This window comes from Balaenoptera musculus, chromosome 4 (assembly GCF_009873245.2).
Source record: "Balaenoptera musculus isolate JJ_BM4_2016_0621 chromosome 4, mBalMus1.pri.v3, whole genome shotgun sequence".
In the NCBI taxonomy this organism is placed as follows: Eukaryota; Metazoa; Chordata; class Mammalia; order Artiodactyla; family Balaenopteridae; genus Balaenoptera; species Balaenoptera musculus.
In genome coordinates, this window is record NC_045788.1 from 15,900,006 (window position 1) to 15,926,888 (window position 26,883).

General features: G+C 55.7%; 1 protein-coding gene across 2 annotated transcripts in view; it reads right to left on the reverse strand.

Annotated features, from left to right (window-relative positions):
* Positions 1–1,050: 1,050 nt before the first annotated feature.
* Positions 1,051–26,883, reverse strand: part of KY (kyphoscoliosis peptidase) — a 45,320-nt gene continuing 19,487 nt past the window's right edge. For both annotated transcript variants that reach the window (XM_036851747.1, XM_036851746.1), the window contains 7 exons: positions 26,444–26,506; positions 23,188–23,270; positions 18,965–19,073; positions 16,964–17,081; positions 8,548–8,736; positions 6,704–6,894; positions 1,051–2,819 (listed from right to left, as the gene is read on the reverse strand). In XM_036851747.1, coding sequence (XP_036707642.1) covers positions 1,924–2,819; positions 6,704–6,894; positions 8,548–8,736; positions 16,964–17,081; positions 18,965–19,073; positions 23,188–23,270; positions 26,444–26,506 — 1,649 coding nt within the window. In that variant the 3' untranslated portion in view covers positions 1,051–1,923. The remainder of the gene's footprint in view (positions 2,820–6,703; positions 6,895–8,547; positions 8,737–16,963; positions 17,082–18,964; positions 19,074–23,187; positions 23,271–26,443; positions 26,507–26,883) is intronic.

The following is a 26,883-nucleotide window of genomic DNA, read 5'->3' on the forward strand; positions in this document are numbered from 1 at the left end:
AAACTCCCCTTGTTTCCCTGTTGTGGTGCACAGCGGTTCTGCGTCTGCGGCCTTTGTGCATTTTCCAGGCATGAGTGACACGGTGCTGAATGCCTGGGTGGCAGAGCCTATCAGAGGACGGCTGGACACAGGCCAGGGCAGCTTGGACCCCCACGGTGTACTGCCCTGGAGTTCCAGGGCCCCCCGCCTGGTGGAGGATGGGCACCCCGTAGTAACATCTCTCTGGACCGGGTCCATACTGGGTGACAGTGGGGATTTTCGGGGGAGAGACCCTAGGGGGATGATGGACTGAAGTGTTAGGAGCCTGGAACTTGAAACAGGCCTGGGCAAGAGAGGCTGCCGCCACCCACCCTGAGCTCTGGGATGGCAAGGGCAGGGTCCCTTGGTTCCCTCTGTAGCCCCAGCATGAAAGGTCAACTGGCGCCATACCTGGTGCTTATTAAGTGCTCCACGAACATTTGTTGAATATACAAATGTGAGGATGAAGGCACAGGAGGCTGTGAGGATCCCCGGGGGCCCTGGCTGTAGCTGAGCCCGGGCATTTGGAGCGACAGTGTGGGGAGGAGAGTGCTGGGCAGTGCTGGCTCTCAGGGGCTGAGGCACTGATAGGCAGGGGCTGCAGAGCTGGAGAAGCCAGGAGGGCAGGCGGAACCACCTCCAGTGTCTCCATGTGCTGGGATGGTGCTGCAGTGTCCACGCAGGGCCTCTTGGGGCCTCTCCATCCTTCCCTTCCTGCTGCCCTTGCTGGAGCCAGCCTTTCTGCTGTTGCCATGGCAACGTTGGCCCGAGGTGCTGCTAAGGGCCGGCTGGGCAGCGATGCTTCTCAGGCCCGAGCAAGTAAGGGGCTCTGGACTGTCCCTACGGAAGGCGGGCCCTGGGGGTCTCTCTTGTCTGAGAAAGGCAGGAAGGGGCATAGGATAGCGATCAGCACAGAAATTGCTCCCAGGACAGGTCGAGGTCCCCCCCGGTGTGGCTTTGGTGGTAGGGACCTTGGAGCTGGCAGGGCCCTGTTATCGTGGGGGCCCCTTGGTGCTGCGGCATTCTCACTACTTCACCCAAAGTCTTTATTTAGGGTTATTGTCAGGGCTCCCCAAGGGCCCAGCAGCCTCCTGGGGCTTCCTGTGAAGGGTGCAGGCTGGGGCCTGAGAGGGCCTGGAGGGGCCGAGTGAATTGCTCTTAGACAGAGTGGACTGAATTACTCCCTCTGAGAGCAGAGTCGGAGGTCTTACATCCTTAGACTCAGGTGGCAGGGCTGCCAGGTATTCCTGCACCTCCTGGCCCCTACCCAGGACACCAAGAGCGGGCACTGGCTGCTCTTGGCCTTGGAGTCTCCCATAACTTTTCTGTTGCCACATTCCCAGCACACACAGGGATTGTGGAGGCCCTCAGCCCCCAGTCAGCTGGGGGGCAGTTAGTTTCCTCTCCACACCTTCCTTCTCAGACCCTGGAAGAACAAGAAGTGGCGTCGGGAATGCGGAAGGCGGTCAGGTCTGGGGAAAAGATGACAGTCCAGCCTCCCCTGGGGTCCAGGAGTTGGTGAGAAACACCGTGATGCTCCTTGAAAGGGGCTCTAGGATTCAGGACGACTCAGCCCCGTAGAGCCCGCCCTCTCCTCTCTCCCCATCAAGGGAGAAGCTTTCGGCCCGGGCAGCATCCCGGCTTTCCCACACCAGCCAGATAACAACGACGAGAGCATCAGCACGAGAAGGGGGCGTCTGGGCAGTGGTGTACAGTTTACAGTACCTTAGATTTACATAGCACCTTTGTCTTCTAAAGGGCCTTTGCCTCTGTCCCCTCGGCCACCAGAACACAGACGTCAGAGCAGGGAGACTGAGGCAGAGGCCCAGAAGGGATTCCATGCAGACTCAGGGGTGTCTGGGGCTCTCTGCAGTGCCCGGAGCAGGGGTGGCGGGGCCCCGGTCCTCACTGGGCGTTCACCTTGTATTTCAGGATGTAGGAGTAGAAGTTGTGGTTGGCATTCTCCAGCACCATGACGTAGACCTCCTGGCAGCCGGCCGTGCTGCAGCTGCCCTCCCAGTAGCCCTCGCGGTTCAGGGTCAGGGGCCACGTGTCCTGCCCCTTCACCAGGGCTTTGGCGACACCGTGAAGCTTCAGTTTGAACGGGACGTTGCGGTTGGCGGGCAGCACGCCCGACAGGGGCTCCAGCAGCTCATTTTCCTGCCCCCAGTTGCCGAAGCTCTCGGGGAACACGGGCCAGTTCACTTTGCTGTTGGTGCAGCACAGGAGGTAACTGAAGACGAAGACGTAGTTGCCCGGTTCCTGCCTCTTCTTGACGAAGATCTTGAGCGCGAACTTGCCGGCGTGGGGCAACTGGACTTTCAGCTCCGTCCGCTTCTCCCACTGCAGCTGGAAGATGTAGCGCCGCTGTGTCTCCTCGGTGACGGGGCCATCGTCGCCGTGCAGCGATGCCAGGACACTGATGCCCTCCTCCACGCTGAAGCTGACGGAGCAGCGCCCGTCGCTGGTGTAGATGACGGGCTCGGGGTGGGACGGCTTCGTGATGCCCATCTGCTCCGAGAACCAGCTGGGCCCCACGGGCTGGTGCAGCTCCGCGGGCAGCCGGACGTCGATGTCTGCGTAGTGGCACTTGAGTGTGTACTCCAGCACCGAGCTGTAGATCTCCGAGTTGCCCTTGGCAAAGATCTGCAGCTTGTGGGTGCCCACGGTCGGAGGGTACACGTCCAGCTTCATCCCGTTCTTCCTGAGGCTCAGCAGCCCGTGCTCCTGCTTGCCGTTGAGCATGAACATGAACAGCGTTGGGGCGCAGCTCTCGATGGTGACTGTGACCTTCCCGTTCACTGTGGAGAGAGAGCCGGGGTCAGGTGAGAGGGGTCCGGCCTGTGCTGATGTGCTGGTAAAAGTTTAACAACGGGATCTCTGGGGGGAAAGCGCTGACATATAGCGTCTGCCCATTTCCGTGGTGTAAATACCTTCACCGCGATAGTTTTAAGTCACCAGTGTGACCTCACTGAACACGATATAAGCCGGAAGCAGCACACCTCTGGAAGGGCTCCCCTACCCCCTCTAGGTGGTTCTCTTCGAGAGCTGCAAGCTGGGTGGGAGGGGGTCTCAAGAAAAAAACCTGCCCCCAGCTGTATGTGCTCGCCTTGCGCATTTGATTCGTATCAGATGAGTGTTGCACGAAGCCTTAACCTGATTCTAGGGCAGGGGAGAGGGCCAAGGGACAAGGAGGGCCCAAGACCCTGGCTGGAGAGCCTCCAAGTCTCAAGTCTTGCTTTCACACTGCTCCCTCCAGCATCTGGGCCTTACCTTATCACAGCTGTCATGTCAACACATCACCTTAAAAACGGGTTGGAATGGCTTCCCTCCTGGAGGCTGTGCTCAAGGGGCAGGGCTGCTTCCTTGCGTGTCCCTCACTCTCCCTGCGCGCCCCCTGCCACCCCAGGCCGCATGTCTCTAATGGGGTCAGTGAGTGCAAGGGAGGGTCTTCTGCACCCACCTTCCCCACTCCTTGCCTCTCCCCTTGCCCTCCAGCGCTGTCTTCCTCTGTCCGGGTCATTGCTGTCAGGGAGAGGGGCTGAGTTCTCTGGTTATTGCAGCCCACCAGCACTCCCCTACCTGGTCCTCCCTGCTTCGCAGGACCACAGGGAGGGGGAGGGCTTCTCTGAGAGCCTCGCCTTCCTCTCAGAAGCTGATCACCTGCTCCTCCTCCCGGCCACCTCCCCAGTCCCGTGCGTGGATGAGCACAAAGGAAGGAGACAGACTAGTGTCTGATCCATGCTCCCTAGTAGCCTTTCCCCAATCGGGGGTCCAGTGCTCTTGCTGGGTAGGCAGAAAGCCATGCCCAGGCTCTAGGACAAGTGTCCCTGAGACTTCCTATCTAATCAGCCACGAGGTCCCTGACTCCAGGCTGCTCAGCTACTGCATTCAGTGCTACCTCCCATCGTGGGAGCGAGTGAGAATCCCCACACAGGCAGCAGGACCGGGATGGGGGCTCCATCAGCCTCCCCCCTTCCTTCTTCATGGCTCCTCCATCTGGAAGACTTTCCCTGCCTTCCCAGGTACTGCCAACTCCTCACCGACCTTACTCTCCCAAACACCTCCCCACTGCAGCTCCCCTCCACCCAGTCAGCTCTCTGAAATCTGGCCTCTGTTCCCGTGCTCCAAGTGTTCAGTGACTTCCTTGGAGGATCTGCGCCGCTGGCCATGCCCTCCTGGAAGTCCTCTCCTCGCCTTGCATCCACCACCCTCTCCAGCTTGGCCCTCTCCCCACCCTCTGACCACCACCTGATCCCTTCCCTTTCCCATACATTAATTGTGGCATTCTTTGTGCTTATGTGTTATTTTCTTTGTCTACACTCTTTCTCCACTGCCACCAGCCACCATGGGACCTGGTGACCTCCAAAGGAAAGTGACCAAGAACAGCAAACTTGTTATCAACCTCTCTCGGTTGAATCCCTCCTCTCCCCTCACTTCCTAATCTAAGCCAGCGCAGAGGGCAGAAGCTGTCTCAGCCCTCAGCTGCTTGTGTATCCTGTCCTGCTCCATCTTGCACCACAGTTGGTTGTGTGGTCCCCGTGCAGTTCACCTTTGATGCATGGAGCGCTCCCAGCATCTCCACATGGCAGCCCGAGGGCTCCTGAAAATATCCACCCGGTCACTCCGGGACTCACTTCACCATCAAACCGGAGGCCAGTGGAGAGGCCTGCCCCCTCCTGCCTTGCCTGAGTCAGGACCGTCTTCGGGCCCACACGGTATTCCCTCACATCCTCCCGGGGGACACCCCTTCACATCCCAGGGCCCTCACACATGCTCTTCCCCACACCGTTGTCCCCCAAACCTGGATAAGGCCTCAGTGTAACGTTCTGACTGCAGAGAAAGCTTTCCTGATGCCCTGGGGTGAGGCTGAGCTGCCTGGAAGTCTCTCTCCTGGCTCTGCATCTCCTCCAGGGAACTTAGCACCATAGTAATGAACTGGTTATGTGTAACGTCCGTCTGTCCTCCCTGCGGGCGCCACAGGGAAGGGTCCGCCTGCCTCCTTTCCTGCCATGTCCCAGGCCTGGCCGGCGTGCCTGGCCCAGGGCGTTCTTGGCAAAGGTGAGTTGACTGGCTGGGAAGACTTGAAATAAAGGTTTGGAGACCCCTGGGGACCAAGTTGGAGCCTGTGACCTCCTCTTCCCCTCACCCCTCCTTTGCCTCCTCTCACTCTCTCCTCCCTGCCTTTTGCCCACCTCAGTTTTCCTCTCAGCTTTCTTCCCATCCCCAATCTTAAGAAAACTAGCTCCAGCAAAGAAATATTCTATAAATATGCTTCATGAATATGCAATCACATTTTAGGTTTACTATATATTAAGAAACCCAGTGTTTACATTTCTCTGTCTCTTGAAAAGGCAAACCCCTTGGGGGCACTGTTTTGACGCTGGTGTGACCTGGCCCATTCCTCCCTGTGGCCCCGTGGCCCGCGACAGCTGGAGCAGGCCCCCATCTGACGTACATGGCAGAGCCGCGCTCCTGAGACGGCAGCTTCACGCCATCACCTTAGCAGCGGGAGCTGCCAGGTATCTGTAGTGTTAAAAAAAGTATTCCAGAACTCAGCAGCCTAGTTAAGGAGACTGTTGTGAGGTGGAAGGGACAAGTCAGCTGGGACTAATGTGGGTGCCCCCATAGCCCTGAGTGTGGGGTGGGGGTCCCCCGAAGACCCTCCCACAGACCCCGCTGTGCTCACACCAGGTGAGCTCAGGTCTTCTCTCCTGGGAGCACACAGGCCCCCGGGGGCAGAGATGGGGCCCGTAGGCAGTCCTTGGAGGTAGTGTTGGGGTGCACTGATCCTGCTGGGCTGAGCCCTGACTGTGGCTCTGGCACCCCTGGGCCCAGCCCCCCATAGGCCTTGTAGTGCCCAAACACACCCAGCTGGCTGCCCGTGGCCCCTGTGGGGAGGTGGGGAACAAAGGTCAGTCCAGGCCAGCCTTGGGGACAGCTTGGCCGGGGGTCCTGCATGCCCAGCCCTGGGGAAGTCGGCTGAAGAGTCTGGTTCTGCCTTCAGGAGGGAAGGAAACAGGGCAGCGGGCAGAACCGGCAGGCATCCAGGCGGCGAGGGGAGCTCTGAGAGGCCAGGCAGCGCCCCTGGGGCCCGGCCGTCGTCTGGGGTGCTCGAGCTCAGACCTTGGAGGCCTTGCTGTGTCCTTCCTGGAGCACTTCCTCCCATCTCCCGTGATGCCTGCTCTCCTCCAGCTCCCAACACCCAGCTCAGTGGTCACCTCCCTACTACAGCCCCCAGCGCTCTGTCCTGGGACACCCCCGCTGCTCAGGCCGCTGACACGCAGACCCTGGCTCAGCCGGGTCAACACACATTCTCTGCCAGGAGTTTAGGAGCATCTGTCGGGCACCTGAGCTGGGAGGCGGGTGTAGCCCGGGCTGAGGCAGTCCTTTCCCTGCTGTGTGAGCTGAGAGAGACTCCCCCAGCTCGGGCCCACCAGCCCTGGTGCCCCGACCCCGGGCTGAGAACGCGGCCCTCAGGCCAGGGAAACCTCGGACCCCCTAGGCATCCCTGTCTTGGTTTATGCTGGTGGGAGGGGCTTCCGTCCCCGCAAATGTGACCTGAGGCTGCGTCCTGCCCTGATGGCCTGATGGCCTGGGCTGCCTCTGTCGCCCCTGCACAGCCCCCATATACAGCGTCCAGCCAGCTGGGCCCTGGCAGGGCAGCCCCACGGGCCCGGGTTACCTGTTTTGATGATGGAGGTCTGCGGGTGGGCGCTCAGCATCCCCTTGTTGTAGAACTCACTCTTGTGGTACATGTTATTCTCAAACTGCCTCAGAGATTGAGGAGGTTTGAGCAGTTGCCAGTTCTTGTTGTCCGGGAAATGGTCCTCGATGAACAGCGCAGGGTGGGTGAGGAAGTAGAATTCATTGTAGCTGGAGGGGGAAAGCAGGTCCGTAGTCATGTGGGGGAGCAGGCCTTGGCTGTGCAGAGGGGCGGGGGGACCCACAGGGCGTCTTTGGGGCCTTCTTTGGGCTAACATATCCTAGGGGAGAGGCACCATTTCCAACCCTAACGTGGGTGCTGCAGATGCCCCCTCAGTGGCTGCTTCCATAAATAGGAAGTGGGGGCTTCCCTGGTGGCGCAGTGGTTGAGAATCTGCCTGCCAATGCAGGGGACACGGTTTCGAGCCCTGGTCTGGGAAGATCCCACATGCCGCGGAGCAACTAGGCCCGTGAGCCGCAACTACTGAGCCTGCGCGTCTGGAGCCTGTGCTCCGCAACAAGAGAGGCCACGATAATGAGAGGCCTGCGCACCGCGATGAAGAGTGGCCCCCACTTGCCGCAACTAGAGAAAGCCCTTGCACAGAAATGAAGACCCAACACAGCCATAAATAAATAAATAAAATAAATAAAATAAACCCAAAAGTTAAAAAAAAAATATATATATATATATATAAAAAAAAAAAATAGGAGGTGAGACAGGATCTGAGGCCCCTTTTAAGAGAAGGCCACTGCCCAGGCGGGGCTGTGACCAGGCGGGGAATGGGCTGCCCCTGCTCTCAAAGCCAAAGAGATTTGAAGGGAGCAAAGCCATGACCCACAGACCAGGTGCCAGTGGAGTGGAGGGAGGGCAGGGAGGGAAAGCCTGGTGCACCAGCTCCGTCCGCATGGTGACCTGATGTGAGCAGCTGTGCAGGTGGGAGGCCCTGATGTGGTCCCTGGGGCTGCCTAGACGCGGCTCTCTGGAGGTCAGTGATGGGGATCAGGAGAAGAACGGGGGACTCATCTGACGTGGGCGAGCCTTCACTCGACCCGAGCTGATGCAGCAAAGCAGGGGTGTGACTGAACGTGTCCTGCACGTACAGGCTCTGTGCACGCACTTGTATCTGCCCCGCGTGCAGGACCGTCAGGATTTTAACTGCACAAATGGGACAGCGCTCTCATTTTTCTGGATGAAAAGGCATCTGAGCTGCTGATGGACATCAAGATCCAGCACGAATGTCATGGCCTTAGCTTAAGGCCAGAGCCTGAGAGGACAGATGCGCTCCAGACCCCGGTACCCAGGCCATCCTGCCCCGCTGTGGCCACAGGGAACCTGCACACCCCAGCACCCCCTCCCGCAAACCAGACCCCCTTTCTCAGAGGTGGGATTCAGCTGCATTCAGCCCAGAGAGCAGGAGGAGGAATCCCTGTGTCTGGGAGAAGCAGTAGGAGAGAATTCTGGCATCTGTAACACAGTCAGTGGCCAAAGGCCTGACGGGAACTTACGGACTCTTAGAGAAGCTTCTCAGCCCGGCCTTTCCTTGCGCTTGGCCTGTGGGCAAACACTGTGCTTTTCGCGCTTGGGTGGAGGGAGTGCTGGGGAGCCAGAGGGGGGATTTAGACAGTGGAGAGTGAGGTGACAGAAAGGTCTGGGCCCTTATCATTGGCCTGGAGCTAGCTCACTCCCTCCACCAGGGGAAGGGTGGGAACGGCCAGCAGCACACGGAGGCCCCCCAGCTCTCCTTCCCCTTCCACCCAGCCTTCTCCACCTGCTGCCTCCTCCATCTCCACCCACCAGACACCCCGCAGAACCGAGGTACTTACAGGAAGGTGAATTTGGAGGTGGTGGAATCCACCAGGCCGCTGCCCCAGGTGCTGTCCACCAGGTGCCATCTCCCCTCCAGGAACACGGCGTTCCAGGCGTGGTCAAACTCCCCAGAGAAGCTCTGCCCCGGCTGGTAGCCAAAGCCCTTGGAGTAGCCAGGCACGGTCATGCACTGCACGCCGGCGATCCTGGGGCGGGACAGGGCTCTGAGAGGCGGCTCCTGCCGGGGCTGCGTCCAGCACCCCAAGTCTGTCTGTCTGCGGCCCCAGGCCTTTAGGCGCATTTGCTGTCCGGCAGTCCCTCCGGGCCTCTCCTTTTCCCTGCCTCTCGCCCAGTCACACACACACAGCCTTTTGTCTGCAGAGCCGGGGGACAGGGGGACACAGGGCTGGCTGGTCCCTCCGGCGCAGCCTGGCTGCAGTCCCCGCTGTCCGCTCCCCCTCCAGCCTCTACAGAGCACTTGGGGATGTCTCTCCCCAGAGCCTGCCTGAGGGCTCCGTCGGCAGCCGCAGGAGGACACTGGTGCAACGGTGAGGAGCGCCTGGCGGACACGGAAACCAGGGGCATGCCAGTGCTCTCGACTCTACACGCGTGGCTGGGGAGCTGGGTCGAGGTGACACGGGTGGGGCGTCAGGCAGGGTGCTGCACGCGAGGGTGCGGGAGAAAGCTGAGCCCACCTCCACCGCCACGTCCTGCTCACGGACACCTGGGCGGGGGCCCCTGGGGCAGGCCAGCCGGGGTCCCCATCTTGACCTGGGGAGGACTGGCCCACTGCCAGGGCCACCACAGTGCATTAAGGCCATTTGCCAACTGATCGCCCCGGCCACGGTTTCAGAGTCCCCTGTAGCTGTTACTTTGGGAGTGGGAATGCTGAGCGGTCAGCCCGAGCTTTTATCAAGACCCCCTTGACAGTGTGTTCCCCCACTGCTCACAGCCAAGCTGGCCTGGACGGTGGGGCGATGGGTGCTGGTCACCTCTGGGGACCAAATGGCAAGCTCTAATCTGGGCGCCTGTAGCTGGAACCCTGAGGCCCAGACCTGGGCTGTGGGCAGCACCCCCACGGCCACGGCAAGCACCCCGAGAGTCTTGCCATGGCCAGCTGGCCCTCTCCTTCAGCAGCCCTGCCCCCACACGGCAGCTCTTCTGGCGCAGGGGACCCCCGGAGCTAGCCCTTCTGGGGCCTCTGTGTGAGTTAGAACAAGGTGCTCCTTCTTCAGGACACTTTCCTTTCACTGTGGAAGGTTGGTGTAATCAACGCCCAAACCCGTGATATCCAGGATGTTGGTGACGGCCCATCGGATGGGGCTCACCACGAGCTGCCCGCTGACTCTGCCCTCACCTTGCACGAACTGGGGCTGTGCTCCAGGTGTCGGCCCGGCCTGAATCAGGGAAGCGGCCTCGGGCAGCTGGGGTCCCTCCGGGAGCAGGTCTGCAGCCTCAGTTGCTCTGAACAAGAGGCCATGGAGCCTCAGGCTAATGGGGTGAAATGGCCATGCACACAGGATAGGAATGGGGAAATTCTCCGTATAAAAACGACCATTTAATTAACAATTAGTAGAATATTGGATTAAATACGACTTATCTCTATTTACATATCATTTGTTGAGAGACCTAGTGAGGCAAAATATGGAGCCTGCAAATTACCAGATTCCACCTTGCCATGGGGGCCGCGCATGTGCCCACGCGGCCTGAGCTCCCCTCTCCTGCCGGGGGCAAGCCTGCTCTGCTGAGGCTCCTTATGGGCTGGGAAGTTTTGCAGCCCCCCACCCTTCTGCCTGCCAAAAGGACCTCCAGGCCTCCCAGGCTGCCTAAGAAATCCCATGGGAACAGACCAGCTGGGCCCGTGGGGAGGATTTCGGGAGCACTTGGGGGGCAGGGGCAGAGAACAAGAGAAACCAGATTCTGATGGATGTCAGGATTCTGCTGGTAAAAGCCAACACCGACTCCCTGGAGCAGAAGGGCTGCCCAGAGGCCCGAGGCCTGGGAGGGGTGGGCCCAGGACCCCAGGGGAGGGAAGTGCAGCAGGCAGGCCTGGAGAGCCCCCTCCTCATTTAGCTGCAATGGGATGAGGCCCAGGGGGTTTGTTCTCAGCCTGTGTGACCTGACTGAGTTTACAGTCTTAGAGGAAACAGCCGGCAGAGGGGCGAGGCGAGGGTCGCATGCCAGGCCAGAGGGGTGGGACTGAGCTACGTGGCATGGGGGCACCTTCCATAGGAGGTAGGGCTCCATATACTCAGAGAGTGGACGAGGAGAAGGAATGTTGTGAAAAACGTTTAACGAGGTAGGAGATGCTCCTGACACGCTGTTAACTGACAAGAGCCTGTAAAACCCCACCATCAGCACAGGGCGTGTGTGTATGTGTGTGTGTGTGTGTGTGTGTGTGTGTGTGTGCGCGCGCGTGCGCATGCATGGAAAACAAGAGGTGGGGGAGGGCAGAGTCAGAGAGGCAGCACAAAAGTCATCTGGCCTCTTAGTGATGGAATTATGGGTGGTTTTAATTTCCTTCTTTAAGCTTCTCTTTATTTTTAAAATTTTCAATAATGATTATGCGTTACTTTTCGAATTGGAAAAAAATCCATAAATACTACTTGAAAATGACACATTTAGTGAGTTATTTTCCTTTCTTGCCCAGAACGTCGGTGCATATGAATTTCTAGGATGATGTGGAGGAGCGTGGAGTACTGGGACAGCAGTGTTTACACACGGGGCTGCTTTGCAGGAAGGGAGGGGAGCTGCGGGCCTCGGGAGGGTGTCTACTCCACTCTGAGCGGAGTCAAGGGGGGAAGGAGAGGTGCCGAGCGCCCATGCGGCCTCCAGGTGCTGTGAGAAAGATGGGGCTGGTGCTGATGTGGGCAGACGGCCGGCTCGAGCTCTGCCGGAGTGCCCTCCTGGGAGATGTCGTGTCCCCGTGCGGAGGTATCCTCCCACCACGGGGGTGAAGTGGAGGTCAGAGTTGAGCACCAAGTACGGGAATAAGAGTGAACACCCCGCCCCAAGCCTGGAAAGGGCCGGAGGAGGGAGAAGCGAGTGGCCAGCTGTCCTCCCAGAGGGCTCGGGGCTGGAGGGGGCGGTGACTGGGCTGAGCCGGGAGAGCGGGGCTCACCCCAGCGTGACCTTGCCAGGCTCACTGTGGGCAAAACGGAAGGTTGGCATTAAATGATCTCTAGGGGTTGATTCTCTTCTGACAGGCTGAGGAGAAGCTGGGAGGGCCATGGGGAATGCCTAGGGCAGAGTAAAGATGAAAAAAACCCCCTCAGCTGTAAGCTTCTGCCATGCTTGACTATGATATGAGGATATTTTATTACCTGGCAGCAATGCGCTAGATGAACTGGACAAAGAAGTCATAATGTAAAGCATTATTGTTAATAATCCATAACTCTCATGCAAGGGTGTGGACCTAGTAATTCTAGCTGCTGGTTGCTAGACAGATGACCCACCACCATCTCAGGTCATCAAAAGATCACCAACTGTATACACTCTGTGCAAAGCACTGTACCAGGCGCAGGCACCAGGGGATAATATCACATATCATATCATTTCAAAATGTAATAAATACTATAACATAATAAATTGTAATATTCTAAACATAAAGCTCACTGGCTACCCTAGATGTGCTCATAGTCAGAAGGGGGCAGATATGTGAACCGTCACGAAAATGCTAGTGATAAGCATGGCCCTTTCAGGGAACCCAAAGGAGCAGGAATTTGCTGGAAAGTTCGGGGAGAGCACTGAAGAAGGGCAGAGGACGAGAAACGTTTCCGCCTCTCAAAGAACCCCAACCAGTCATCCTAGAGCCCCAAATATCAGCCAAGGAGATGTATCTAATAACTTCAGGCTGCGGAATCTTGGTTTTTACTTTTGACAGTTTTGAAAATCCCAACGCCAGTGGTTTGACTGAGGAGGTGATGGATCCAGACTGTGACTGTCATTTTAAACAGAGACGATCCGGGCCTCGGCAGCAGGGTGGCTGAGTGGCCTGGGGTGGGCAGTGTACCCTGCACATATCAGCCCCTGACCATAGTGGGCTTCCTCAACTCTGACCACTTCTCCCAGGATGTCTGAGCCACACAGAAAAAAAGCGAGGGTGGGAAGGCTATAGGAGAGGTAGTGAAGCATGCTCTTTTTTCCCATCTTGATGAACACATTGTGATTTCTAATAGTAAAATTAGGAAACATGGTTTCGTTAACGTTAAGCCCAAGGGCCAGTTTAACTGGGCAAACATGTGAATTAGAATTTTTAGGGCCTTGCTGTTCCTGAAATGGTCCTCAAGAAGGTCATAGAAAACAAATTTATGGTTACCAAAGGGAAGGTGGGGGAGGGATAAATTGGGAGTTTGGGATTAAAATATACACACTACTATATATAAAACAGATAACCAACAAGGTCCTATTGTATAGCACAGGGAACTATACTCAATATCTTGAAATAACCAATAATGGAAGAGAATGTAAAAGAATATATATATATATGTATGTATAACTGAATCGCTTTGCTGTACACCTGAAACTAACACAACATTGCAAATCAATGTTTTTCAATAAAAACTAAGAAAGGTATATTATATAAATCCAAAAAAAGGTAAATTCTAAACTGGCAAAAAAATTGTGATTTCTACACTACAGCAGGACATGAATAACCATGATTTATGTTCACAATTTATGTAGTTGATTTCTTGTAAATTTGATGGTGTCTTTATATTTCTGCTATATGGTCCCCTTACCCTTTTCTTATACCACCACCCTTACAGCAAGGTCACTAACTGTAATCACGGTAATAATTTTCACTCCAAAGCCCCGTTTAGAGCCTTTTGAGGTTGACTTCAGCGGCCTCCTCTCTGACAAGTGAGGAGTTGGCAGTTCAGAGAGGGAGGCTGACTTGCCTGGGGACACTCAGTAGGCCAGGGGCCAAAGCAGCGCCGGGACTCATTTTTCCTGATGCACAGTTCAGGAGGCTCTGTAATTGCACCGGCCCTTTTATACACCGAGATTTGTTTTAATCTATAAACTTCTGGGTGGTATACAGAGTGAAATTAAAGGCTGGTTTGCTATAGTGACGTAATTCATCTTCGTGAGCCCTCTCCTTTGGTGTGTCTATAAGGACGGGAGAGTTTAGATGCACCTTTCAGAGGCCGTATATGGTGAGGATAATTTAAGGTTATTTAATGCATCCGGACTTCTGGGCCTTTGGAACCAAGTGATGTTCTGGGATGGTCTGGGGCATGATGCCACGCAGCAGCACGCCACTGTGACAGCCGGAGGATGCGTGGAAAACGCACTGACATCTGATTGGTGGCAACCAGTCTCCTCAGCACCAAAGTCTCAAACTGGTAATAAGCTCCTGGCCTTATCAGAAGTCCCTGGAAAATTTGCTATAGCTGGTGGTGCTAGCGCGGTGATAACGGGGAGAAATTGCACTGGAGGCTGACTTAGTGGCAGAATTCTGGGGAATTAAGCTTGACCCTTGCAAGGAAGTGAAGCAAAATTCATGAAGGCTGTCAGGGAACTGAGGCAAAAGGAGAGACATCAATGCTGGACGAGAGAAAGTCAGAAAGAAACTGGTCCAGCAGTTACAAACAACAGTGCTGACAAAAAAGGTATATTGGTTACTTGGGAAAGACGATGAAGAAATGAATGACGTTGCGAAAATATCTGAATTCCCCACCAAATTACTTTATTAAATCTGTCTTTAATGAGGCCATTGCAGGGAGGTGGAATGGATTGGCAGAAGTAATGACGGCCGTGTGGATACAACTCTTGCTAAGAGGCCACCTTGACAACTAAGCAGGGGCAAATCAGCAAGTGTGGATTACACGTCTTCAGTTATTAAGGAGTCCGCTAATGAATTTACCAAACCTTCAGCTGTTATTTTAAAGGGAAGGGGACTTAGGAAAGATGCATGGACGAGGTTACTGATCTTTAAAGCCAAAGTTAAAGGAATTCAGCGAACTGTGAGCTATTGTTAAATGTCCCAGGCAATGCAGAGAGTATTTCACATGGTAACTGCCAGGTTGGAACCTAACTTTAAATGATGCAAAACGCTGGGATGTGTTTTAATGATCAGCTTCAGGCCAGAATACGGCCGTTGTTAAGCATCTGGACCAGGCCCAAAGAGCTGACAGTTCCACTCAAGGCCAATGTCAATTTTCTGAGCCTATGTGAGTCTACGTGGGTCTGTAGGAAAGCTCTACAGAGCAAAGACACTCCAATACTGTGGGAAGACAGGGAGGATTAAAAAACACAACAATCCCCAAGTCAGGTTAGCAAACTCCAAACTGCATGTTCTCATTTAGTCCTGCAGTCCTGTAAGTAGGCAATAAAGTCCCCAGTGTACAGATAAGAAAACTGAGGCTCCCAGAGGCTTAGTGCCTTCCAAAAGGAACAAAACTAAAAAGTGGCACATTAAGGACTGGAAATCAAGGACTGGTAAACTAACTGAGGCCTGGAAGTCTTTCTGCTATAAATCTGGTACTCCTTCCATACCATGCTAAGAAGGCTTCTACTGGATAAAGAAGGATATATTCTATGACTTAAAACCCTGAGTGTTTTCAAATTTGCAAATTAAGATGAAAATGCTGAAAGGTGCTAGGCACAAATAGAGCTGAACACAGATGGATGGCTATTCCATTATTTAAAAAGAGAAGAAGGTCCATTTCATACAAGTCTGCTAAGAATATCCTGTCATTTCCTGTCACTGAGGGCCTACTGTGTGTAGGATTCTGAGATGTGTATTCACAGGGAAAGCAGAAAGGGTTGGGGGAGGCATATGAAGACATATAAGACCTATAAGAAGAAATGAGCACAGGCAAAGCCTACATGATAGAACAAAGTCCAGAAAGGAATATGACAAAATGTCAAGTGTTATCTCTAAGTGGTAGGATTCAGGGTAACTTAATTTTCTTCTTTTTGCTTCTATGCACTTTCTAAATCTACAGTTAAGTTTTATTTTTAATTTACAAAAGTTAGTAAAGAAAAGCCTAAGCAAGACCTGAGCTGGGGTACCGGTGTGCCGACGGCATCCCGGGAGGGGAGGTGGGGGCCGTCCTGCAGCGGCGCCCGGAGAGCATTAGCAGGAGGAGAGCAGAGGAGCCTGAGGAGCTGGAAGTGGGGGGAGGGGCAGAGGGGGCGAGGCCGGAAGGGAGGTGAGGCTGGAGCTGGGAGGACATTACGGGGCAGTGTAAGCCTTTAGTCTTGTTCAGGAACCCAGGGCCTGGGAGCCTGGGCAGGGGGCCACTGAGGACCCCGGTTTCTGGAGAGGCCCAAAGGCATGTGGGGTGCCTGGGTCTGGGGTGGGGTGGGAATGCGGGGGTTGGGAGATGGGTTGCACCTCTGCACCCTGACCCGCCGTGGTCCCCTCTGGGGCCGTGGTCTCAGGGGCGGGCCCTGGCGGTGGGGGAAGGGAAGAGCAGACGGTGAGCAGGGGGGTGGAGCGGCATGTCTGTGCTTGCTGGGCCTGGGAGGCTGGACAACTGGGGCTCAGGCTGGGAGTGGGATGCGTGTCCCCCAGGAGCAGGACATCCTGTGGCCGCTGTCCAGCACGGACGCATCACGACTGCCCGCCCGTGGACTCTTAAGTGTCTGTTGCTACTCTTGGTTTGATGAATCGCCCCCTGCAGTCCTGGCTGGCTGATGTCTGGGTGCCCGAGAAGACCGTCTCCCAGAGGGCTGCAGGGGCAGTGGGCACAGTCTGTCTACACCCTTGGGGAGGGGCTTTTCAGTGGTCCCCAGGGCTGGCTGACTGTTTCCCGGGGAACACGGCAGACCTCAGAGAGCGGGCACAGGAAGCTGTGCGGGTCGGCGGGGCTCCCCCGGCCTTGAGTCTGTCTCCAGGTCACCTAGAACCCGCAGTGAGGTCTCCAAACACAAATGAGAGCAGCCGCTCGCCTGCTCTCACCCGCCTGGGCAACCTGGCCAGGTGCTCGCTCCCGGAGCAATGGAAACGGAGCCCAAAGGCTCCGAGAGACGAGCTGCTTCCTAGTTATTCAGCTTTTCCAGCTGACAGATCTTTTCAGGTGGGGGAGCTTTGGTGTCCCCCGAGGGGCCCCTGTGCCAGCCCCGAGGACAGCCTTTCACAGTCCTCTTGGCGCCCGGAGTCACTGTCCTCGCGCTCCCAGATCTGCCATTCTTCTAACCTTCAGCTGCACAGAGATGGGAGAAGGTGGAAAAAGGGCCTTTTATAACCAAATTATCTCTGTGCATTCATCTGCCATTATGTTAATGTATCCCGAAGCCCGACAGATGGTACAAAGTCAATTATGCTGGTGTTAAAAAGGGAGAAATTGACCTTTTCAGGACTCACTTGGATTCAGAGCAGAGTTTGCAAACTCGGGTTTCAGGCCTGGTACGTGGGTGAAGGCGCAGGGCGCTTGGCAGGGGGAGGGGCTGGGTCAGGGTGGTCAGCCCGGGACGCCTCTGTACCTGCACATTCTCTCAAAGAGCCCAGCGTAGCCGTCACAGTTGGTCTTCTGGGTCTGCAGGATGGTGGTGGGTTTGAAGGCCTGGCGGTCCTTCTCCTGGGCGGCCTCGATGTCATACTCTGGAGGGCAGAGGAGGAGGCCGTGAGGAACCAGGTCCCTGGAGACGACCCGGCTGGTGCAGAGGAGAGAGGGGTCCACCATCTGTGGCACCGCCCCTGCCCTCCACTGGACTTCCAGCATCACTTGGGCTGGCCTCCCTCAGGCTGGGGAGAAACCGCTGTGGACTGAAGGGAACAGGGCCCCAGTCCAGGTGCTATCTGGCAAATGTCCCCTCTGTGTGTGGGTGAGGGCAGGAAGAGCAAGGCACTGGCTGAGGGGCCACCTGGCTCCTTAGGCCTCTGAGGAGGGGCTGGGAGGGGAGGGACCAAGACAGCACTGGGCTGGGGTTTGCCCGCCTGTCCCCACCACAGCGCAGCTCTGCAGGCAGGGCCAGTGAGGCTGCTCACCCATCCCTGCGGCAGCCCCCAAGGCCAAGGCCTCACACTGACCTGCAGGGGGCGAACTGAGCTGCTATTAAAACGTGTCCCAAATAGAGAAGACAGTCACTTCAGTAACAGTAGAGCTTAAGGCATGGGGGAGGCCCTGAGGCGGAATCGCTGTGGCACAAAGGAGGTGTGTGTGTGGGGGTGGGGGGGTGGGGGGTGGTGTGTGTGTGTGTGCGTGTGCGTGTGTGGGGTGGGTGGGGTGTGTGTGTGTGTACGTGTGTGTGTGGTGTGTGTATGTGTGTATGTGTGTGTGGGGGGTGGGGTGGTGTGTGTGTGTGCATGTGTGGTGTGTGTGTGGGGTGTGTGTGTGCACGCGTATGTGGAGTGTGTGTGTGTGTGTGTGCGGGGGGTGGTGTGTGTGTGTGTGCTGTGTGTGTGTGGGTGGATGTGCGTGTTTTTGGTGTGTGTGTGTGTGCACATGCGTGTGTGGGGTGGTGTGGGCTGTGTGTGGGTGTGTGTGGGTGTGTGTGCGGGGTGTGTGTGTGGGTGTGTGCATGTGTGGTGTGTGTGGGGATGTATGTGTGTGTGTGTGTGTGTGCATGTGTGTGTGTGGGGGTGGGGTGGGGCAGCAAACAAAGTCCTGACGGATGTTCTGTTTCCCATCCTGTCCCCTTAAAGCCCAGGCTGCGTGCCGGGGTTGGAGTTGGAGGAGGTGGCTCCTCAGGTCCTATGGCAGATGCCCTACCTGTGTCAGGTGAGTTCATCCTCTAAGCTGCATCCCTAACTGCTGCTCTGGGAGGACAAAGAGAAAGCCCAGTGGCAGCAGGCCAGGGAAGCACTGCTGCTCTCTATGTCCCAGGGAAGTCACTAGAAGTCCATCCCACCAGGCAGCTCCTCCATAGACTGCGGGGTGCGGCACCCAGCGTCCCCTTAGCAGCTGCCTGTGGGCTTGGCTTGAGCTGGTCAGACTCTCAAGGCTGTCCCAGGCAGAGCTGCGGGCAGCTGCACAGGCCCAGGTCCCCTGGGGTGGCTCTGAGAACCTGGAGACTGGGCTGAGAGCAGCGGCCGAGGCCCCCACTGTGGGAGCAGGGAGCCGGGAGAGGGTTGCCCACCCTTCCTGGCGCGGGTGTTTTGAGAAACCTCTGGTGTTGCAGTAACTTTTCAAATAGCTATGGCTCATCCCCAGCCTCCTCCTTCTTGGAGACGACCTTCTGCCCTGGGTTCTCATCTCTGTGGAGCAGGTCGCCCAGGAAGGCAGGACTGAGGGAAGGCTGCCGCTGGGTGAGGGGCCTCAGCTCTGGCTGTGGGCAGTGGGCCACGTGGGATCCCCACCCATGCACCCTTCATGGAGACTGCTAGCACACAGTGAGTTAACCTTGGTTATTGAACCCAGCCATCTGAGAGCCCCTCTCCTCCACCTTCCCTCTTCCTCCACACACATGGGTGATGGAGTCAAGCCCAGAGACGTTCCTCTGGGAACAGGGTCCCAGAGCCAGTGGCCCCACAGGCAGGCCTACCTATGTGGTGGCAGATCCAGACCCAGATGGCGCGGACCCTCTCCAGGTCACTGTGGGCCTCCTGGAGCAGGTCGCTCACCAGCGCGTCCAGGCCGCTCTTGACTGTCACCTGGGAAGTGGGAGGGGTGTGCCACGTCAGGGCCCAGACAAGGGCTGTGGGGAGCCCGGTGTCTTGCCACCTGCAGCCAGCACTGCCCTTCCTCTGGGCAGAGAAGGAGGAGAGGCCCAGAGGCTCAAAGGCTGGGCTTAGGACAACCTTGATGCAGGGCTGGACGCAGCAGGCAGTGCTGACCAGCTGAACCACTGGCCCTAGAGCCATCACGTCTTCTCTCTGCAGCTCCTGGGCCAGCCAAGTGGCCATCTGGGCGCTGTAGCAGCGCCTAGTCATGGTCAACACTACCTGAAGCAATCGACAGATTTAGCACAATCCCTATAAAAGTCCAACAGCCGTTTTTTGCAAAAATGGAAAAACCAGTCCTCAAATTCATATGGAATTCTAAGGGGCCTGGAAGAGCCAAAACGATTTTGAAAAAAGATGAACAAAGTTGGAGGACACAAATTTCTGGATTTCAAACTTACTTAAAGTTACAGTAATCACAACAGTGTGATATCGACATAAGGGTTATATAGACTAATGAAACAGAATGGAGTCTAGAAATAAACTCATACGTCTATGGCTAATTGACTTTTGACCAGGGTGTCAGGTCCATTCAATGGGGAAAGAATAGTCTCTTTAATAGATGGTACCTGGCAACTGGATATCCATATGCAAAAGAAGGAAGTTGGACCCCTACATTATACCATATATAAAAATTAACTCAAAAATAATCAATGACCTAAATATAAGAACTTAAACCATAAAACTCTTAGAAGAAAACACAGGGGTAAATCACTGTGACCTTGGATTTGGCAATGGATTCTTAGATATGATACCAAAAGCACAAGACATAAAAGAAAAAATAGATTAATTTGGCTTCATAACAATAAAAATCTTCTGTGCATCAAAGGACAGTATTAAGAAAATGAGAACATAACTTATAGAATGGAAGAAAATATTTGCAAATCATATACCTGATAAGGGTTTAATATCCAGAATATATAAAGAACCCTTATAATTCAACAACAAAAAGACAACCCAATTTTAAAATGGGCCAAGGACTTGAATATACATTTCTCCAAAAATGTATAAATGGCCAATAGACACATGAAAAGATGTTCAACGTCATTAGTCACTAGGGAAATGCAAATCAAAACCACAGTGAGATACTATTTCATACCCACTAGGATAGCTATAGTAAAAAAAAAAAAAAAAAAAAAAAAGGCAATCATAAAAAAATTGGCAAAATTTGAAGAAATTAGAACCCTTGTACATTGCTGGTGGGAATGTAAAACGGTGCAGCTGCTGTGGGAAACAATTTGGCAGTTCCTCAGAAATTTCAACATGGGATTACCATATGACCCAGCAATTCTACTCCTAAGTATATACCCAAAAGAACTGCAGACAGATACTCAGATACCTGTTCACCAATGTTCATGGGGCAACATTCACAATAGCCAAAAGGTAGAAACAATGCAAGTGCCCATCACAGATGAATGGATAAACAAAATGTGATATATCCATGCAGTGAAATATTACTCATCCATTAAAAGGAATGAAGTTCTCAGAGATGTTACAACATGGACGAACCTTGGAAACACAATGCTAAGTGAAACAAGTCAGACACAAAAAGACACAGTGTATGATTCTTACTTATATGAAATATCTAGACTAGACAAATTCATAGAGACAGTAAATAAATTAGAGGTTACCAGGGGCTGGGAGGAGGGAGAATGGGGAGTTATTGCTTAACAGGTACAAAGTTTCTGCTTGGGGTGATTTTGGGAGTAGACAGTGGTGATGGTTGTACAACACTGGGAATGTAATTGATGTCACTGAATTGTACACTTAAAAACGATTCAAATGGCAAACTATATGGCATATATTTTACCATAATACATAAAAAAAGAGCAAGTTAGGTTTTCTGCAGGGATCCTCAGGAGGAAACAGGGCTGGGGTTGCTGGAAAGGCAGCCCTGGCCATGCTCACTCTTTCTAGAGAAGCAGGGGCACCTGTGCGCTTACCTCTGCAATGGTTGCCCACGCCTCGGTCAGCTCCCACCCTAGGTTCTCCTGGCGTGTTCTCCCCTGGGACGGTTCCGTCGCTCACCCGGGAGCTCCAGCGCCCACCCTCTGAGCACAGGGAGACCGCCAGGCCCCTCCGCGTCCCCCCTCGCCCAGCTGCTCCAACACCACAGTCCTGTCTTTGTCCCTCTCCCAGGGCCTAGAAGCACACATTGCAGGCCCACATTACAGCCTGGCTGACTCCTGACTTAATCCCCAGCTTCGGTTGTATGGCTTCTGGTCCTTTGGTCCCCACTCACTGCTCTCTGAGCCTGTCCAGCAGCCTGTCCATCCCTTCTGGCAGCCCTGACAACATATCCCACCCTGCACAGACTCTGGACGCCCCCCCTTCCCTCCCCTCACTCTCGCAGATGACCTGGCCTCGGACTCAACAAGGCCCAGGCAAGACTTCCTTACCAACGAGCCCTCCTCCTGCTCAGCTGGGCTCTCTGCCGGCCTCGGAGCCCGGCCGCCTGCCTTGGCAAAGCCTGTGCTTCCTTCCTCAGGCACTGTCCTCGCTCGGACGTGTCCTCACCTCCTCCTCCCTGTCCTGGCGGCCCCAGCCTCTCCTGTCTGCCGTGTCTCTTCAAAACGCCCCCCAGTCTCTCTCTCAGGACTGCCCACATCTAGTCTCCCTTCCTTGCCAGGCTCCTGTGGGGTCTTCCCTCCACTCCCTCCCCCTTCAACCCCCATTTGCCCTTCAGCCTGCCGGAGCCTGGCCGAGGCCGTCAACCTCCTCTGAGCTGCCCCCCTGGAAGTACGAAGGGCCTCAGTGCTGAGCAGTGGAAGGGAGCCTGTCTAGCCTCGCCCGGCCAGAGTGAACCAAGCCTGCACCTTCTAGAACACTGACCCTTCCTGGTCTCGCCCGGCCTCAGGTGGCTCCTGGCGCTGCCTTCCCCAAGATGGCACCCTCCCTATGGCTTCAGCTCTTAGCTGAATCTGACGGCTCCCAAAGCAGGGTTTCCGGCCCAGACCTCTCCAGGCTAGATACAGCCCCAGGCTCGGCTATCCAGCTGCCCAGGGGTCATCTCCACAGGCACTAGAGCCCACTGCCTCCCACACAAACCGTCACCCCCCGACACATGCTCCTGCCCCCTCGCTCCACGTGCCGAGGAGCTACCCTGCCTGCCCTCCACCACTCAGCGCAGTGACTGGGCAAGCCCTGCCCCGCCTTTGCCTCTCTGCACACACACTGGGGAGGGGTCCTTCCCCTCTGCTTCCAGCTCCTCTCCGTTCTCAGTGTCCCCGCTTCATCCAGGGATGCCTCCTCCTGCCGGGACAGCTGGACACCCCCTACTGGTGTCCCTGCCTTGAATCAGACTCTCTGATCCGGGCTCCTATCATCACTCATCAGTTCAGCAAACAAGGCTCCTGAGTGTCCACTATGTGCCAACCCCAGGGTGGTTTTCCTAGGACTGTAGACGATCTCCCGGCTTATCGGCCTAGGATTGCTCACTCTGACCTTAGCAACGGGTCCAGCTCCTTAGCTGCTCCAATCAGACTCTCTGTGGTATGGCTCCTGCCCGGCTCCCAGGACCCCAGTGTGTCCCTAGGGCATCAGCTCTTGTAGCTGCCCCTCCCCACACCCGCCCCAGATGTGCCCAGGCGCAGAGGTGTGGGAGCTCAGCCGCCCACGTGTTCGGGGTGAGGACTGCTGTGGCCATGTGGGTGCTGGCCATCTGCATCTGTGGTCCTTCCCCCATCCTCACGTCCCTTCCTTCATGGGCTGGGGCTGGCCGGGCTCAGCAGCAGCAGTGCCCCAATGGGCAGGGGAGGATGGGACAGGGCTGGCCGGAGGCTCCTGCCAACGGGGTGGCGCGGGGTGTGTAGCCTGGGGCGAAAGCATCAGGACCGTGGGTGGGTTGGGAGGGCGAAATGGCCTCTGTCCGGGGGCCTTCTGTCCCCCTCCCACACGCTGTGGAAAGGCGCTCGGTACTGTCCATCCAAGGGACTCAGGATACACTCAGGAGGGGTCTGGGGAGAGCCTTTGCCTCTCTGGCTTGGGAAACTCCAAGCCGCCTTGTGGGGGTGGCCATCGCCGGCAGAGGGCCCGGCTCTCCTACCTGTGAGGCATAGGTGTCCAGTTTCTCAAACTGCCGCAGGTCCAGGGGCATGGATTTCAGGCTGGAGCGATCCCAGGGGTAGGCTGGAAACACAAGGAGGTTGGTCAGGGGCTGAGACTGGCCAACAGGCCTGCCTGGCCCAGGGCTCCCTGTCTTTTTGAGGAGCTGTGACTGCCTGACCTTCAACATGATTCCCAGACTGAAACTCTCAATAGTTTAGAAGGGTTCCTCGGTCCAGCTGGTTTGGGAACCGTGGTAACTCCTCTGGTCCTCTGGGAGACTCACAGGGACAGTAAGCAGACCCCAGAGGTCAGCAGTAAAGAGAGTGATGGATTGCACCTCAACGAATTCAGCAGCCCCAGACGGACTGATGACAGAATCCCTTCTCCCCACCCCACAGTTTCCTGCAGATTCCCTGCTAGCTCTTCCAGGAATGAATGCTCTGTGGAAAGCTTCCAGGCAGTGCCGCTCGCCACTGATGTCCTGGCCACGGTGCCCAGGGGAGTCTGAAGGGCACCCGGCTGTGGGAGAGGGCATGATGGTCCTGGGCCACCTGGGCCTCCGTAGGGTGAGGTGCGTTTGGCACCCAGACAGGCTTCTTCCCTTGCCCATGGTTAGCTGGAGACTGACCACTTGCACCCCAAGAAAGTTAAGAGTTCTGGCAACAGGTGCCCAAAGTACAGTGGGGGGGGGGCCCTGAGGGAAGCTGGGCCTCAGAGTCACTCTTCTACACACAGCCTTTCTCAGAGGAGGTCAGGACACAGGACAGCCCCAGGCAGCTGCTGCAGGGCTGACTGACCAGTGGTCAGACCAACCCATGGATGGACGGGCAGCAAACCCCTGTCCCAGCCCGGAGAAGAGCCTGGGCTCTGGCTGGGTCTTTCTTATTCAAGGCCCTCTGAGCCAGGCTGACCAAAATCAGGCAAGCTGGATAGGAGGACAGGGCGGGGGTGAGAGGCGGATGCGGCCAAAGGGGCACTGATCCCCTGACTCCAGTGGATCAGCTCTCAGCCTGCCATGTCAGGAACCTCCGGGTGAGTAAGGGGTGCTGGTGGGACCCCCGGACATGACAGCAAGCCTGGGAAGAGCAGAGTAACATGGGAAAGTGCCTGGTGGGGCTGCACAAGGCCTGGGGTCTAGTCCGGTGACCTCCCCCTCCGGTGACTGGGCAGTAGTGCTAAAGCCAGCAGCCCAGCCTCAGGCGCAATCTACGGGGCACCTGCGGGAGTGAAAGAGACGGTGGATCACGTGGTAAGGTCAGCACTCTTCTCCCTGGGAGGGTGCAGGGTGAGGGTCCTTTGCAGGCAAGCGCAGAGCAGGGGTGAGAAGCCTCTGTGCCCGGTGCGGGGCTGCGCCTGCGTGTACCCACACAACCCTCGTGGACTCTGAGAGTCCTTTTTTTTTTTTCAGTTTAAGCAGAAAAATAATTTATTAAATGTCTTTAAGTAACTGCGTGAGCTACAGGGAGACCAGAACAGCAAGTGTAGAGGCTGCATAGCCAGAACCAGGGCTGTAAGTCAGACTGTAGAACAGCGGGGGACAGCATTTTGGAGAGTGCCGCCATTCCCACCGAGATGGATACAGTCGTTTCCTTGGTGCTATAGACCTGAGAGGTGTGCTGAGAGGGTGGGGACGCCACCAGCGCTGGCTGGAGCTGCTCCACGACCCTCTCTGGGCCAGCACTGGAGGTCAGGCAGTGCCAGCTGGTCAGGGAGCTGGTCAACGTCTGGTCACAGAGGAGCTCCCAGCCTCCAGTCAAGTTCAGCTGTCAGGAGCAGGCCACACGGGTCCTTCTGCACTTCCCCACTGCTGTGGGTCCCTTCCTGTTAGGACCCAGGCCCTTCTCCCTTCTCAGCCTCAGACTGGATTTGGCCCCCTCTCTCTGCTCCCTCGGTCCCTGCTGATGCCCTGCAGGAGTCCTCGTGGGGGGCGGCGGTGGGGGGGAAGGAGGGTGTGGGGCGAGGAGAGGTGCTGGTCCCTGTGATCTCTGACACATCCAGGATCCGAGGCTGTTCCTCTCCTAAGAGGGGACAGGGTGCGTGGTGGGCAGGCAGGCTGTGCAAACTCTACAGTGAGGCTGTGGCCTCGCCCGGCAACCTAGCATTTTCTTTCTTCATTTTCTGCTCCTCTAATAAGCACCAAGATTCCCTGGACGCCCCCTGCCCCCAGCCTTCTGTCCTGTACAGTCTTACCCTGGCGCTCCCTAGAAGCCCAGCGCCATCGCGGCTCAGTGACTGTCTGGTGCCAGAGCTGGGATTTCTCGCCTCCATCACTCAGATCACCTCAGGGCCTATCCTGGGTGGTCTACCATGCGGCCCTTGCCCAGCCAGACCCTCAGAAGGGAGGGGAGACACGGCAACAGGCCCTGCCAAGCTTCCCCGCTTCTTGGTGCCCTCTTCCCCCTACGGACTCTGGCTCCTGCCATCCTCTGACAAGGGCCGTCACGGTGACCTAAGTGGATATGAAGTGGACTTACACATTTAGCAAGCGTCAGCTCTGCAAATGAGGTCTCCCCGCCCCCATTTCAAAGAAGGATGGTGTTTCTAAAATGGGACTGAAAAACCCTATTATCAGTTTTACCCTTTCTCGGTTCCATTCTACACTATCTGAACATTAAGAATATCCATAATGATTTATGCCTCATTAAATTTACTTTCTGAGCAGATTATATAATATTTGAATATGATTTTGCATAAATACATTTAAAATACCAGTGGCATTAACTAAGTTATTCTAATTTTAAAGCAAAACAATGGGAAGAAGTACCAAACTGTACTAAACCTTAGATGCCATCTGGTCTACTGAGGGGGAAACTGAGGCCCAGGGAAGGTGAGTGAGGACCAAAAGCCGGATTCGAACCCAGGCCGTCTATTACCCATTCGGGATTTCTTCCTCTGCCCCACTCTGCTCATTCACATGCCTCCCTCCGTGCAGATGCTTGGCATTCCATTTAAAGTTAATACAATTCTGAATTCTGTTTTTAATGTTTCCCATAATGGGCTGCCTTGTTATTGGTGGGGTTTATGCTTTAGCTTTGGGATCGCATCTGGCGTGTGGGCTTTTTACTTCTCTACCTGTGTCCATGGCAGGCGTTGCCAATCGATCATGATACTCCTGTCCCCTGAGCCCAGAGGTGGCCCCAGACTCCAGGCACAGTGCTCCAGGGAGCCATTTCCAAGTGACCGCAGATTGGCTCATGAGGCTAAACCAGCTTACCGTCTCAGAGAACGGCTCCAAAGAAGGCCCCGCAACTTACCATGGGCGTCTTTCCCTCCAGGCTGCCGGGGTCTTGTGTTTCCATTTTTATCACCTTGGAAACCTACAATATCCCAAAGGTCAGAAGTAGAGACACTTCAGAAGAAATAGAAATGCAAGCACAGATGATTCTCTGTGTGGGTGTCCTTGTTTCTGACCTCTCCTCTTCACTCTCCCTCTCACAGTCTTCTTGCTCCCATCCCCACCCACCACGGAATTGCTGCTGGGATTGCCCTGGGCTTCCTGCTGAGGAATAGGGAGGACTGGGAGCCAGTGAGGGGATGACAAGAAAGAGAAGTGCAGTCTGTGAGCAGAGGGAGAATTTGCTTGGGCATCAAGCCTTGCGATTATTCACTGGGCCTGCCTGGAGCTCCGCGTTCCTCCCTCCTCTGGACGCTCCTGCCATCTTGGACCACAGCTGGGGATCCTGAGAGCACCAGT